General features: G+C 42.3%; 1 protein-coding gene across 11 annotated transcripts in view; it reads left to right on the top strand.

The window, feature by feature from the left end:
• The window catches only part of SAP130 (Sin3A associated protein 130), a 91351-nt gene extending 75356 nt beyond the window's left edge, over positions 1–15995 (top strand). For all 11 annotated transcript variants that reach the window (XM_032145661.2, XM_032145666.2, XM_032145660.2 and 8 more), the window contains 5 exons: positions 3436–3684; positions 3850–3975; positions 11637–11740; positions 14684–14797; positions 15056–15995. In XM_032145661.2, coding sequence (XP_032001552.1) covers positions 3436–3684; positions 3850–3975; positions 11637–11740; positions 14684–14797; positions 15056–15214 — 752 coding nt within the window. In that variant the 3' untranslated portion in view covers positions 15215–15995. The remainder of the gene's footprint in view (positions 1–3435; positions 3685–3849; positions 3976–11636; positions 11741–14683; positions 14798–15055) is intronic.
• The last annotated feature ends 237 nt before the right edge of the window (positions 15996–16232 follow it).

Here is a 16232-nt window from a genome sequence, read left to right as displayed (position 1 = left end):
CAAAATATAAGGGAAAGTTGTAGCCAGGGCTGGAATTTGTATAAAGGGTTTTAGGAGAAAGCCTCACTGAGGAAGTGACCATTGAGTAGAGATGTTAAAGAAATGAAGTTGCTGGCCATGAGGATATCCGGGGAAAGGGTATTCCAGGCCAGAGAGCAGTAAGTACAAAAATCTTGAGATAGGAGCATGCGTGATGTGCTCAAAAATATAGCAAAGAACCAAAGGTCACTGGAGCTAAGTAATACGGGGAGTGGCAGGCAGCAGGATCAGATCATGGTTGAACAGGGCCCACAGGCTATTGTAAAGGCTTTGGCTTTGCTGGGGTTGGCAGGGAGCTGTTGGAGCAGAGCAGGGAGTGTGAGCAGAGCAGTGCCAAGCGCTCACTTAGGACTGAAGATAAACACTCTGGCTGCTGGGGAAAGAACAGACTCTGGGAGCAGGGATGGAATCGAGGAGACCTGTCAAGCGGCTGTTACATTAATTGCCAGGAACAATGAAGGCTCAACCAGGGTGGTAGTAGTGGAAGTGGTGTGAGGTGGTAGGATTCTGTTTATGTTTTTAAGGTAGAGCTAAGAGTGTTTAATGATTGGATGTTGAGTGTGAGCGAACAGTATCTGGGACAACTTCCAAGATTTTTGGCCTTAGCAGCTGGAAGCCATAGAGTTGCCATTGGCTGAATTAGGAAAGCCTGCTGGAGGACCATGTTTTGTAGGGAAAGATTAGGAGTTTAGTTTTTGAAAGGGTAAGTTTCAGATGTCTGTTAGACATTTCAAATGTAGACATCAAATAAATAGTTGGATCTATGAGGCTGGCTTTTGGAATAGAAAATGAAGTTGCAGATATAAATTTGGGAGTTGTCATTATATATATAAATTGTGTTTAAAGTCATGAGCCTGGATGAGTGGTTCAAATCACTTAGGGAATGAATGTTGATAAAGACAGAAGCAGTCCATGATCTAGTCTTAGGATAGTGCACTATCATGAGATGGGGGAGGAAGTAAAGTCCAGCAAAGGAGGCTGAACGGAGGGAACACAGGGTAGGAATATCACTTATAGTATGTGGTGTCCTGGAAGTTGCAAGAACAAAAATATTTCACGGAGGAGAGAATGATCAGGTGGATCACATGCTCTTCAGAGATCAAGGAAGATGAGGTCTGAGCAGTGTGACCTTTGGATTTGGCAAACAGAAGTCACAGAGGTCTTGAGAAAAGCAGTTTTTGTGTAATGATGGGGTAAAAGCATGACTGGGGGCAAGTTCAGGAGAAAGCCAGGAGAGATAGAGACATTATATATAAACAGCACGTTTGAGGCATTTGTTCTAAAGGAAGAGAAAAAAGGTGTTTGAAGTGACATGATGTCAAGAAGAAGATTTTTTTTTTTTTTTAGATGGAGTTGTGTTCTTTCGCCCAGGATAGAGTGCAGTGGCGTGATCTTGGCTCACTGCAACCTCTGCCTTCTGGTTTCAAGCAGTTCTGCCTCAGCCTCCTGAGTAGCAGGGATTACAGGCACCTGCCACCACACCTGGCTAATTTTTATATTTTTAGTAGAGATGGGGTTTCACCATGTTGGCCAGGCTGGTCTTGAACTCCTGATCTTATGATCTGCCTGCCTGCCTTAGCCTCCCAAAGTGCTAGGATTACGTGAGCCCCCATGCTTGGCCAAGAAGAAGATTTTTTTAAGATGGGACAAATAAGAGTTTTGTATGTTAATGGAAATGATCCAGTAGAGTGAGAAGAATTGATGATGCAGGAGAAAGTTGTGAATTCCTGGAGCATTGTTTGAGGAGGCGAGAGTGGGTGGGATATGTGTGTACCTGAAGAGGTTGGCCTTTGCTGAAAGCATGGAGAGAAGGAGAATATAGGGACACAGTGGAGAGGGAGAGATGAGGTGGTGGGACTTGATGGACATGTTCTTGTGATTGCATCTATCTTTTTCAGTAAAATAGAAAGCAAGGCCATCCACTGAGAGTACAGATGGTGGAGGAGGCATCGAGTGTTTGAGGGAGAAGAAGGTGTGAAGTAGTCATCCCGAGAGAGACTGGACTTAGTAGATAGGGTTGTCCAAGTGAGGCCAGTCAGCATGGTAGTGTGTCTCCCTCTGGCGACATTCAGTTGCGTAGGTGCAGACTAGTTGGAGAATAGGATTTAACCTCTTGTCCTTTTGCTAAGTGAACACAGTAAAGCAAGAAAAAGAAGGGACAATGAAGGAAGAAAAGGAATACAATGATTATAGGGTTCAGACCTGGTGATGGGGGAGGATAGACATAAGAGGGATGAGTGACTTGCAGGAGCGTGGTCTGATGAACAGGTTCCTTGTAGGCCTAAGGAGTGCTGGAGGCTGAGTACTGAGGGGAGGAACCTGGAAAGAGAGTTGGATTTACCTAGGGAGTTGGATGCTAGAAATTGAGATTGGGTGTGAGGCAGTTTCTATTTAACGGTGACAGGAAAGTTTAGGGTATGACTGTTGGGAGTGGGCAGCAGAGTGGGTAGAGGAAAATAGGGCAAGTATGTGGCAGAGTGAAAATAAGAGTTTAGGTGAGCCCTTAACATGATTTTTAAATTCCTAGATGTATGATTCATACAAGCTCAGGCAAATGTTTACGTCCTCACAACACATGTTTTTTATCTGGAGGTAGCACACTGTGGTCGGTGAGAGTCCAAGCTCTGAAGCCAGACTGCCTCTGTCAATCCCAGCTTGCCCACTTCATACTTGTGTGACTTGTGCCATATTTTCTCATTTGTGAATTGGAGGATAATAATAATGCCTACTTATTCAGATGATTTTTACGATAATGAGTTAATAGGTTACCTGCTAGACATTTATGTTTAAAAAGTGTGAAAAATAGTAGCTTCACTCATAAGGTCCTGTTATCTCCTTTGGAGCAAGTCCTGAGGCAAACAGTTCAGGGATGGTGTGTGGACTTCATCAAATTATTAGAAAGCCAGGCTCCTTCCACCTCTTCTCCCCACCACCCCTAGGATTTGACCTTCATGCTCTTGATTCAGGACAGCTGCTGATGCTGCAGCCATCTCATCTGAGTTCCAGGATCACAGAAAGAAGACAAGGAGTAGATCACGCCTGCTCTCTCTCTCCCTCCTGGAAATTTGCTAAAAGTGCTACAAAACACTTCTACTTCCATCTTAGATGACCACACCTATAATGGAGGCTAGGAAGTACATTCTTTAGCTGACTATCATTGTGCCCTTGTCAAAGGGAGGTCCTGGAACCAAGGAAGATGAAGATATGGGCTATTAGGGAGGAGTTTGCAGCTTCTGCCCAGAGTGCTTAGCACAGTGCCAGACACATAGGAAGACTCAATAAATGTTGGTGCTCTGTGCTGTCTTCTTAATCGTTGTCTTTGTTGGAAGGAAGTAAGTAAAACTTTCTGTTATGTTTGAGTTCTTACAGATATGTGTGCTCCTTTTCCTATGACAGCAGTTCCTCCGCTGGCTACCAACACTGTGTCTCCATCTCTTGCATTGCTGGCAAACAACCTGTCCATGCCTACAAGTGACCTACCACCTGGTGCCTCCCCAAGGAAAAAGCCTCGAAAGCAACAGCATGTGATCTCAACAGAAGAAGGTGACATGATGGAGACAAACAGCACTGATGATGAGAAGTCCACTGCCAAGAGTCTTCTGGTGAAGGCTGAGAAGCGCAAGTCTCCTCCCAAGGAGTATATTGGTAATGGTCACAGGATGACTTGTGTTATGACGCTTCCCAATAAAGTCAGAGTGCAACCCAGAGGCTCGTTACATAGTCGGCCTCACTCATACCTCACTTACTGGAATTGAACTTTGAGGATTGTTGACAATGTTACTAAGTTGTTTAATGTCTTCTCTTTAATAGATGAGGAAGGTGTGAGGTATGTCCCAGTGCGTCCAAGACCCCCCATTACTTTGCTTCGTCACTATCGGAACCCCTGGAAAGCTGCTTACCACCACTTTCAGAGGTACAGTGACGTCCGGGTCAAAGGTTAGTTTCCCCAGAAACATTTGATATTAATGCATGAAATTGGTATAAACTTAATTAAAATAGAAGAGAAAAACAGAATCACAATTTTCCGGTTTCAAAAAAACCATAAATTTTTGTTAACAAAATCTGGAGGCTCTAGTGTTTAAGTATGTCCCGTAGAATATAAAACCTAGAAAATTACCCTTTGCCCTAGCAAGCTGTGTGTATTTATTGGAATTGCAGTTTAATGGTTAAGTAACAGCCTTGGTTTTTGTAAAACCCACGTGTTAACAGCTCCCAGAGTACTGATGGATGATACCTGTGGCTTCCAGAGTCATTGTGGAAGAGCTGTACTGGGTTACTGTGTAACACAGTTCTTAGTCCACAGTAGTTCCTAAGATGCTAAAATATACATGCATTGTAAGCATTTCTGCCAAAAGATCTTTTGTTTAACAAATATACAAAGCTCTTGGAGTGGTCTAGGGTAAGCCGTCAATGAATGTTTTGTTGTTCTGGTGGAACCTGAGAATAACCTTTTAATAAACCCACATATGATTGAAAATGCTGATCGTACTTTGCAAATACCTGCAAATATTTCTACTGATGGACTTTAAGTGCCATTAGTCTCAAATATAATATATGTACAAAGAAATGTGAGTCTCTAGATAATTAGTCACATTTCCCATTCTCTTACATAAATTCCATTTGGAAACTGCGCTAAGGGTTTTCTTGAAGGCTCAAGATGAGTCCAACTTGGATGGAGTACTGACTAATTAAGCAGAGGTGGAGATGCTAACAGTTCAGTCTCTGAATGGAAGTACAGAGGCAGCTACATTTCCCAGCTGTTCTTCCTCACAAGTGTACTCTGAGGTTTGGAAAGAAGATGAGATTTCCAGAGGTCAAGAAGTGTTGCCTTTTAGGGGAAGTAGGATATGAACCACTAAACATCTCTTCACGCCACAAGAATTCCATAGAAAAAATATTTAGGAATTTGCCTGGTAGCATTTCAAGCCACACTACAAGAGACTAAATGCTTATTGAGACTTGCTCTTCAAAAACTATCTCAAGAAAGGTAACTTGACAGCTGAAAGGTTTATGATCCCTAAATCTTCTGTTTCAGTGTATTCATACTAACCTCCTTTACACAGTGCCTCTTGACTATGAAAGTTTAGTGTAGCTATTTTGCCTCAGCTATAAAATGACATATAAATTATATACATAAATACATCAAGATAGACTAAAACTCACAGGAGGCCAGGCGCGGTGACTCACACCTGCAATCCCAGCACTTTGGGAGGCCGAGGCAGGTGGATCACTGGAGGTCAGGAGTTCAAAATCAGCCTAGCCAACATGGTAAAAACGCTGTCTCTACTAAAAATACAAAAAAATTAGCTAGGCGTGATGGCGGGCGCCTGTAATCCCAGCTACTCAGGAGGCTGAGGCAGGAGAATCTTTTGAATCCCAGCTACTCAGGAGGCTGATGCAGGAGAATCTCTTGAACCCGGGAGGCAGAGGTTGCAGTGAGCCAAGATCGCACCACTGCTACCACACTCCAGCCTGGGTGACAGAGCAAGACTCTGTCTCAAAAAAAAAAAAAAAAAAACTCACAGGAAAGAAAAGAGAAACAAAAAAGAAGTACAGAAAACACATAGTAATGTGGCAGACCTAAGCCTTACATACTAGTTATTGTCATAAATGTAAATAATCTAAATATACCAATTAAACACAGATTGGCAGAATCAATGAAAAAAAACCGTCCAACTATGTGCTGTGTACAAGAAACTCACTTTGAATACAGCGGCATAGGTAGATTGACAGTAAAAGGCTGGAAAAATACAAGCCAGGCATGGTGACTCACGCCTGTAATTCCAGCACTTTGGGAGGCCAAGGTGGGTGGATCACCTGAGGTCAGGAGTTCAAGACCAGCCTGGCCAACATGGTGAAACCTCGTCCCTACTGAAAATATAAAAATTAGCCAGTCATGGTGGTGCACACCTGTAATTTCAACTATTCAGGTGGCTGAGGCAGGAGAATCGCGTGAATCCCCGGGAAGTGGAGGTTTGCAGTGAGCCGGGATCATGCCACTGCTCTTCAGCCTAGGCGACAGAGTGAGACTCCGTCTCAAAGAAATAAATAAATAAACACACAATATGAAATTAATTCACACAATATGAAATTAATTTATGGAAAAGCAGGAGTGGCTATATTAATGTCACATAGAGTAAAATTCTGAGGAAAGAAAATTGCTGGAGACACAGAGGGACATTACATACTGATAAGATAATCAGCTGACCAGGTAATGATCCATTTCTCTACAGTGTCTTTTAAAATATAGGCAAGGACATTCCAAATTTATTTTATGAAGCCAGTATTTTCATGCTATCAAAACCAGACAGTGTACAAATAGAGAAAACGACAGATGAATATTCCTCATGAATATAGATATAAAAATGCATTAATAAAATATTAACAAATCAAATCCAGCAGTATATACCTTGACCAAGTAGAATTTATTCTTGCTGTACGAAGCTGGTTCAACATTTGAAAACCAAAGTAATCTACCCTATTAACTGGCCTTATTAACTTCCTAGGGTTGCCATAACAAAGTAGTGTGAACTGGGTGGCATAAAACAGTACAAATTATTCTCTCATGGTTCTGGGGGCTAGAAGTCCAGAATAAAGGTCTGATAGGATCATGCTCTCTGTGAAAGCAGTAGAGGAGAATCCTTCCTTGCCTCTGTGTTTTCTTGTGATTGCGAGCAATCTTTGGTGTTCCTGGCTTGCACCTGCACTGCCTCCATCTTTAAATGGCATTCTTCTCTGTCTCTCTCTGCCTCTCCCATCCTCCTTTCTCTCTCTCTCTCTCCTTCTCTCCCCTTCCTTTTCTCTCTCTCTCTACTTCTGTCTCTCCCTCCCTCCTTGTATGGACATCAGTCATTGGACTTACAGCTCACCTTAATCTAGTATGACTTCTTAACCAAATTACCTTTTTTTGTTGTTTTTTCTTGTGATGGAGTCTTGCTCTGTCCCCCAGGCTGGAGTACAATGGTGCAATCTTAGCTCACTGCAACCTCTGCCTCCCGGGTTCAAGCAATTCTCCTGCCTCAGCCTCCTGAGTAGCTGGGATTACAGGCGCCCACCACCACACATGGCTAATTTTTTGTATTTTTAGTAGAGACAGGGTTTCACCATGTTGGCCAGGCTGGTCTCGAACTCCTGACCTCAAGTGATCCACCTGCCTCAGCTTCCCAAAGTGCTGGGATTACACGTGTGAGCCACTGTGGTCAGCCTACGTTACATTCTGATATAGTTATAGTCACAGGTACCAAGGAACTTCAACATATCTTTTGGGGGGAAAACCATTCAACCCACAACAAAAGCTAAAGAAGAAAAATCACATGATTGTATCAATCAATGTAGAAAATTTGACAGAATTATTGGTCTATTCAGAGATTCAACTTCTTCCTGGTTTAGTCTTGGGAGGGTGTATGTGTCAAGGAATTTATCCATTTCTTCCAGATTTTCTAGTTTATTTGCGTAGAGGTGTTTGTAGTTTTCTCTGATGGTAGTTTGTATTTCTGTGGGATCAGTGGTGATATCCCCTTTATCATTTTTTATTGCGTCTATTTGATTCTTCTCTCTTTTCTTCTTTATTAGTCTTGCTAGCGGTCTATCGATTTTGTTGATCTTTTCGAAAAAACCAGCTCCTGGATTCATTAATTTTTTGAAGGGTTTTTTGTGTCTCTGTTTCCTTCAGTTCTGCTCTGATTTTAGTTATTTCTTGCCTTCTGCTAGCTTTTGAATGTGTTTGCCCTTGCTTTTCTAGTTCTTTTAATTGTGATGTTAGGGTGTCAGTTTTGGATCTTTCCTGCTTTCTCTTTTGGGCATTTAGTGCTATAAATTTCCCTCTACACACTGCTTTGAATGTGTCCCAGAGATTCCAGTATGTTGTGTCTTTGTTCTCATTGGTTTCAAAGAACATCTTTATTTCTGCCTTCATTCCGTTATGTACCCAGTAGTCATTCAGGAGCAGGTTGTTCAGTTTCCATGTAGTTGAGCGGTTTTGAGTGAATTTCTTAATCCTGAGTTCTAGTTTGATTGCACTGTGGTCTGAAATTGTGGCAATGATTAGCGTACCAACCAAAAAAAGTCCAGGACCAGATGGATTCACAGCCGAATTCTACCAGAGGTACAAGGAGGAGCTGGTACCATTCCTTCTGAAAATATTCCAATCAATAGAAAAAGAGGGAATCCTCCCTAACTCATTTTATGAGGCCAGCATCATCCTGATACCAAATTCTGGCAGATTCACAACCAAAAAAGAGAATTTTAGACCAATATCTTTGATGAACATTGATGCAAAAACCCTCAATAAAATACTGGCAAAACAAATCCAGCAGCACATCAAAAAGCTTATCTACCATGATCAAGTGGTCTTCATCCCTGGGATGCAAGGGTGGTTCAACATATGCAAATCAATAAATGTAATCCAGCATATAAACAGAACCAAAGACAAAAACCACATGATTATCTCAATAGATGCAGAAAAGGCCTTTGACAAAATTCAACAACGCTTCATGCTAAAAACTCTCAATAAATTAGGTATTGATGGGATGTATCTCAAAATAATAAAAGCTATCTATGACAAACCCACAGCCAATATCATACTGAATGGGCAAAAACTGGAAGCATTCCCTTTGAAAACTGGCACAAGACAGGGATGCCCTCTCTCACCACTCCTATTCAACATAGTGTTGGAAGTTCTGGCCAGGGCAATCAGGCAGGAGAAGGAAATAAAGGGTATTCAATTAGGAAAAGAGGAAGTCAAATTGTCCCTGTTTGCAGATGACATGATGGTATATTTAGAAAACCCCATTGACTCAGCCCAAAATCTCCTTAAGCTGATAAGCAACTTCAGCAAAGTCTCAGGATACAAAATCAATGTACAAAAATCACAAGCATTCTTATACACCAATAACAGACAAACAGCCAAATCATGAGTGAATTCCCATTCACAATTGCTTCAAAGAGAATCAAATACCTAGGAATCCAACTTACAAGGGATGTGAAGGACCTCTTCAAGGAGAACTACAGACCACTGCTCAATGAAATAAAAGAGGATACAAACAAACGGAAGAACATTCCGTGCTCATGGGTAGGAAGAATCAATATCATGAAAATGGCCATACTGCCCAAGGTAATTTATAGATTCAATGCCATCCGCATCAAGCTACCAATGACTTTCTTCACAGAATTGGAAAAAACTACTTTAAAATTCATATGGAGCCAAAAAAGAGCCCGCATCACCAAGTCAATCCTAAGCCAAAAGAACAAAGCCAGAGGCATCACGCTACGTGACTTCAAACTATACTACAAGGCTACAGTAACCAAAACAGCATGGTACTGGTACCAAAACAGAGATATAGATCAATGGAACAGAACAGAGCCCTCAGAAATAATGCCGCATATCTACAACCATCTGATCTTTGACAAACCTGACAAAAACAAGCAATGGGGAAAGGATTCCCTATTTAATAAATGGTGATGGGAAAACTGGCTAGCCATATGTAGAAAGCTGAAACTGGATCCCTTCCTTACACCTTATACAAAAATTAATTCAAGATGGATTAAAGACTTACATGTTAGACCTAAAACCATAAAAACCCTAGAAGAAAACCTAGGCAATACCATTCAGGACGTAGGCATGGGCAAGGACTTCATGTCTAAAACACCATAAGCAATGGCAGCAAAAGCCAGAATTGACAAATGGGATCTAATTATACTAAAGAGCTTCTGCATAGCAAAAGAAACTACCATCAGAGTGAACAGGCAACTTACAAAATGGGAGAAAATTTTCGCAACCTACTCATCTGACAAAGGGCTAATATCCAGAATCTACAGTGAACTCAAATTTACAAGAAAACAACAAACAACCCCATCAAAAAGTGGGCAAAGGATATGAACAGACACTTCTCAAAAGACATTTATGCAGCCAAAAAACACATGAAAAAATGCTCATCATCACTGGCCATCAGAGAAATGCAAATCAAAACCACAATGAGATACCATCTCACACCAGTTAGAATGGCCATCATTAAAAAGTCAGGAAACAACAGGTGCTGGAGAGGATGTGGAGAAATAGGAACACTTTTACACTGTTGGTGGGACTGTAAACTAGTTCAACCATTGTGGAATTCAGTGTGGCGATTCCTCAAGGATCTAGAACTAGAAATACCATTTGACCCATCCATCCCATTACTGGGTATATACCCAAAGGATTATAAATCACGCTGCAATAAAGACACATGCACACGTATGTTTATTGCGGCACTATTCACAATAGCAAAGACTTGGAACCAACCCAAATGTCCAACAACAATAGACTGGATTAAGAAAATGTGGCACATATACACCATGGAATACTATGCAGCCGTAAAAAATGATGAGTTCATGTCCTTTGTAGGGACATGGATGAAACTGGAAACCATCATTCTCAGCAAACTATCGCAAGGACAAAAAACCAAACACCGCATGTTCTTACTCATAGGTGGGAATTGAAGAATGAGAACACATGGACACAGGAAGGGGAACATCACACTCCAGGGACTGTTGTGGGGTGGGGGGAGGGGGAGGGATAGCATTAAGAGATATACCTAATGATAAATGACGAGTTAATGGGTGCAGCACACAAACATGGCACATGGATACATATGTAACAAACCTGCACATTGTGCACATGTACCCTAAAACTTAAAGTATAATAATAATAAAGAAAATTTGACAAAATTAAACACCTTTTCATGATAAACAATGTTCAAAAACAGAAAAAGAAGGGCTCTTCCTTGATTTGATAAAGTTCTGCCCTTGGAAAGGCTCCCCCAGCTGTCTTAGGCTTTGTTCTGTCCTTCAAACCAGCCTGCACATAGTCTAGGCTGTATCTTCATTAGTTCCACAAGTCTCCCCCAATTCCCTTCACCACAGCCTCCACTGTTCTCGGGAACACCTTTAGGTTTGAACTTCTTCACACTCTTGCAAATGGACTCACTTCCTTCAGGAAGAAATTAGAAGGTTTCTGTTTTATAGCCCACTTCTTCCAGCAAAACGTTTGATCCAGGGCCTTAGAGATGGGGGAGGCCCTGGCTTGACATGTGGCAAGCTTCTCTCTGAGTGACAGCCCTGCTTTAGGAGGTAGCACTTAGTGGAGGGGAAGGAGGGGAGTAAGCAGCCTGGAGTCCTCTTGGCTTGCCTCTCCTAGATGAAACCATTACCTCAAATAAAAAAGTTCTTATGGCCAGGTATGGCGGCTCATGCCTGTAATCCCAACACTTCGGGAGGCCAAGGCAGGCAAATTGCTTGAGCCCAGGAGTTCAAGACCAACCTGGGCAACATAGCAAGACCTCATCTCTACAAAAAATACAAAAGTGAGCCCAGCATGGTGGTGCACACCTGTAGTCCCAGCTACTTGGGAGGCTGAAGTGGAAGAATCGTTTGAGCCTAGGAGGCAGGGGTTGCGGTGACCCGAGATTGTACCACTGCACTCCAGCCTGGGTGACAGAGTCAGACACTGTCTCAAAAAAAAAATAAAGTTCTTGTTAAAATAATGGCATTTACGCTGCTCGAACACAAATCATTTACCTTTTTAAACACTGAAATACACGTATTTTTATTTTTTATGGTTCCAGAGGAGAAGAAAGCTATGCTGCAGGAAATAGCTAATCAGAAAGGAGTATCCTGTCGTGCTCAAGGCTGGAAAGTCCATCTCTGTGCCGCCCAGTTACTACAGCTGGTAGGTGGAGTTCTAGCCCTTGTTCATCACGCTGAAGAGAGGAGAAGACACTTCAGATAGCTGAGTTCATAGAACTTTTTAAAAGTAACTCTGAAGCATTCCCAGCTAACGGGGGTTATGGTAGAATTTTTATGTGTGCTAGATAATATCACACTGTGTCAGTTACATGTGATTAAAATTGAAATATATCTGAGTTCTGGTACCCAGATCCAAAATACATGGAACAACTGTGGTATAAGACCTAAATTTAAGACTCAGTGTTATGTGACGTTGTGACATCTGAAATAGGGGGAGCCTCAAACGGCCTGAGAGTCCCTTCTCCCACCTCTGCTCCCTCAGATGAAGTCTCCTAGGCAAACAACCCTTCATACCACAGGGACCAGGCACACAATTCCTGCTCCTGGCTGAGTAGTAGGCTCCAGTTCCCTGCCAGCTTCCAATATTCCAGTATTACTCAGATAAGCCAGTCACACACATCATCATTCAGAGACCAGGGCATACCTCTCCCTCTTTCCTGTTCGTTTTTTTGTTTTTGTTTTGTTTTGGTTTTGGGTTTTTTTTTTTTTTTTTGAGACAGGGTCTTGCCCTTTTACCCAGGTTGGAGTGCAGTGGCACGACCATGGCTTACTACAGCCATGATCAACCTGCTGGGCTTAAGTAATCCTCTCACCTCAGCGCCCCCCAAACAGCTGGGACTTACAGGTATGACCCATTGCACCCAGCTGATTTTTAAAAATTTTTTGTAGAGGCCAGGCACAGTGGCTCACACCTGTAATCCCAGCACTTTGGGAGGCCAAGGTGGCCAGATCACGAGGTCAGGAGTTCGAGACCATGGCCCACATGGTGAAACCCCTGTCTCTACTAAAAATACAAAAATAAGCTGGGCGTGGTGGCAGGCGCCTGTGATGCCAGCTACTCAGGACGCTGAGGCAGGAGAATGGCTTGAAACCAGAAGGTGGAGGTTGCAGTGAGCGGAGATCATGCCATTGCACTCAAGCCTGGGTGAAAGAGCAAAACTCCCTCTCGGGGAAAAAAAAAAAAATTGTAGAGACAGGGTCTCACTGTTGCCCAGGCTGTACTGTGTCTTAATTTTTAATAAACAAGTTTAAAAAGTTAAATTTTTTTGTAATAGAAAATAAGGGGCCAGGTTCAGTGGCTCAGGCCTGTGATCCCAGTACTTTGGAAGGCTGGGGCAAGAGGATTGCTTGGACCCAGGAGTTTGAGGCCCACCTGGGCAACATAGTGGGACCCTGTCTCTACAAAAAAAAAAAAGTGTTTTAATTAGCCGGGTGTAGTGGTGCACACCTCTAGTCCCAGCTACCTGGGAGGCTGAGGTGGGAAGAACTCTTGAGCCCGGAAGACCAAAGCTGCCCTTAGCCATGATCGCACCACTGCACTCCATCCTGGATAACAGAGTAAGACACTCTCAAAAAAAAGGAAGAAAACAAAGTTTATAGAATAAAGATATAAAGAAAGAAAATATTTTTTGTAACCTCCCAACAGTGTCCACATTTGTCCGACAATATGTGTTTTAAGCTAAGTTTTATTGCAAAAGAGTCAAAAAGTTTAAAACAATTTAAAAGTTTATAAAGTAAAAAGTTACAATATGCTACAGTTAATTTGTTATTGAAGAAAGAATAATATTTTTAATAGATTTAGTGTGGCCCAAGGGCACAGTGCTTATAAAGCCTACAGTAGTGTACAGTGATGTCTTAGACCTTCACATTCACTCACTGCTTACCCACTGATTCACGCAGAGCAACTTAACAGTCCTGGTAGACTGCATTCATGTAAGTGCTCTTCACCATTTTTAATCTGTCATGCCGTATTTTTAGTGTACCTTTTCTATGTATAGATAGGTTTAGATACACAAATACTTAACACTATGTTTCAGTTTCCCACACTATTCCTTGCAGTAACATGGTGTACATGTTTGTAGCCTAGGAGCAGTAGGCTCTATCATATCGTCTAATATGTGGTACTTCATAACATCTGGGTTTGTGCAAGTACATTCTGTGATGATTACACAACAATAAAATTTCCTAAAGACATTTCTCAGAACGTATCGCTGTCATTAAGCAGAGCATGACTGTATTTGTGACTCATAAACTGCTGTTAATCTTACCTGTCCCGTGTTGGATCTTATATGTTTGGCCATATAACCCTGGGGCAAGAATCCCTCCTTCACCAGCAGGTGAAGAGGAGGTGACAACCTCATAAAGTTTTTCCTTCTTTTCAGTAGCAGTGACCTGAAGAACATTGTCTGTTGTCAGTATCTAAAAAATATAGTGCCTTGGCTACTTCTGACTTAGCAGAAATCACTTCTATGAAACTTGGAGACTTGTGTTTCAGAAGAATTGTGGATTCAAGGCAGTATTCAAAAGTTATCCTTGAAGATAGGCTCTGAACTACGGCAAATTATAATGTAAATCTTTGTTGATCAGTTTCCTTTACTGGTTTTATTTTATTTATTTTTTTATTTTTTTATTTTTTAGATGGAATTTCGCTCTTGTTGCCCAGGCTGGAGTGCAATGGCGGGATCTCAGCTCACTGCAACCTCTGCCTCCCGGGTTCAAGCGATTCTCCTGCCTCAGCCTCCCGAGTAACTGGGATTACAGGCATGCGCCACCACGCCCAGCTAATTTTGTATTTTTAATAGAGATGGGGTTTCACCTTGTTGGTCAGGCTGGTCTCCAACTCCAGACCTCAGGTGATCCACCCACCTCGACCTCCCAAAGTGCTGGGATTATAGGCTTGAGCCACTGCGCCCAGCCCCTTTACTGTTTTTAAACCTTAGTATCTTAGTCCTTAGGAGAAAGGACGTTGTCACCCAAACAACTCTTAGACAGTTTACAAAGGTGATTGAAGGTGGGTTCATTTGCCTGGGGTTGACATAGAAAAATATTTCCGAGGTTATGATATCCTCCCTTTTGTGTGTTGCAGACGAATCTAGAACATGATGTCTATGAAAGACTTACCAACCTGCAGGAAGGGATTATCCCAAAGAAAAAAGCAGCAACTGATGATGATCTCCACCGAATAAACGAACTGATACAGGTTTGAGTGAGCCCTTCCCTTCTGATCATCCACTTTATGAAGTTGCTTTCTGTAAAGCCCTACTTCTCCCGTTTCCCCCCGTCTCCCTCATATCTTCAGTAAAAACATATGTGCTTCAGCCTGCACTCCTGAGAAACAAGAAGACATTTTCTCTATTGTGGAAGCCTCAACATGGCCTCTGCCCAAAGGCAAGCAGTTTTTTAAAAGCTGTACTATCCTCATGATCACTGATTGATGATGCAATGTCTTCTGTTTCAGGGAAATATGCAGAGGTGTAAACTTGTGATGGATCAAATCAGTGAAGCCAGAGACTCCATGCTTAAGGTTTTAGATCATAAAGACCGCGTCCTGAAGCTGCTTAACAAGAACGGGACTGTCAAAAAAGTGTCCAAATTGAAGCGAAAGGAAAAAGTCTAGACCCAGAGCAATCAGGAGATTGGAAGCAAATTTATGAAGAATGATGGTGGGGGTGGGGGGAGGGTTTTGGTTTTTTCCAAAGTGGAACATTGAAATAAAGGAAGTGTTCCTTAGTTCCCATGTGAAAGCAGAGGGACCCATGACATCCAGTGGCATGAAAGGATCAGAGCTGACTGGACACAGTGAGCTGCCTTCTTGCATTCGGGTGCACCCCTGTTAAACCCGCTCTGTGTCATAAGTGACTCCGGATGCATCAGTGTCCACCAGTTGGAAGCAATGACAAGGATGGCTGGCTGGTGTTTTTCAGCCTTCCAGTTTATAGACTGTATTTATCTAGTGGATTCCTGCAGGCCCCATACTGAGCCTGGACTGAAAGTATCCACTCGGACCATCTGTTCTCTCTCTACACTGAAAATAAAACCTCTTCCACCCACCCCATTCAGTTCTGCCTGACCTTCAAATGCCCACGTTGGCCTTTTACAGCAGTGCCACGGCACCAAGCGAGCTGCCACATCTCACACTCTAAAGGGTTTGAACTATTAGTTCTTGTCATTTTTTTAAAGAAACCATTCCCAAGTGAAATTGTTATATCGTCTGTCTTGCGTGTGTCAGAACTGGGTTTTTGTGGAGGTTCAGAGCAGGCAACACCGTAAGTTGCTCTCAGATCCTTGTTCTGAAGTACATTCTTGGTTATCTGTACTTCTGTAGCCGGTGTGATGCTGTTAATTGTATGTACCACACATCTCCAGACGTTAATAAAGGACTCAAAGAGGTTTTTGTACTTGCGCAGTTTGCATCTTTTTGTAAAGTGAATCAGTGCCCCACACTGACACTCACTGAAATGTTTACCCTGCTTTGGTTTTTCACACATTGTTTCGAGCCTACTTTGTTGAAGTTATGCTGTTCACATAGAGTTCCTCTTATCAGGGTAGTTTAGATATGCTACAGTGGTGAAACCTGTTGGATCTTGGCTCCCTTAAATACGAGCCTGTATTGTGGCCCAGTGCGGATATAAATT

The sequence above is a fragment of the Hylobates moloch genome, unplaced genomic scaffold, assembly GCF_009828535.3.
Source record: "Hylobates moloch isolate HMO894 unplaced genomic scaffold, HMol_V3 SCAFFOLD_24, whole genome shotgun sequence".
NCBI classification, from domain to species: Eukaryota; Metazoa; Chordata; class Mammalia; order Primates; family Hylobatidae; genus Hylobates; species Hylobates moloch.
The sequence above is the reverse complement of the archived record's forward strand: the minus strand, read 5'-3'. Positions and strand labels throughout refer to the sequence as shown.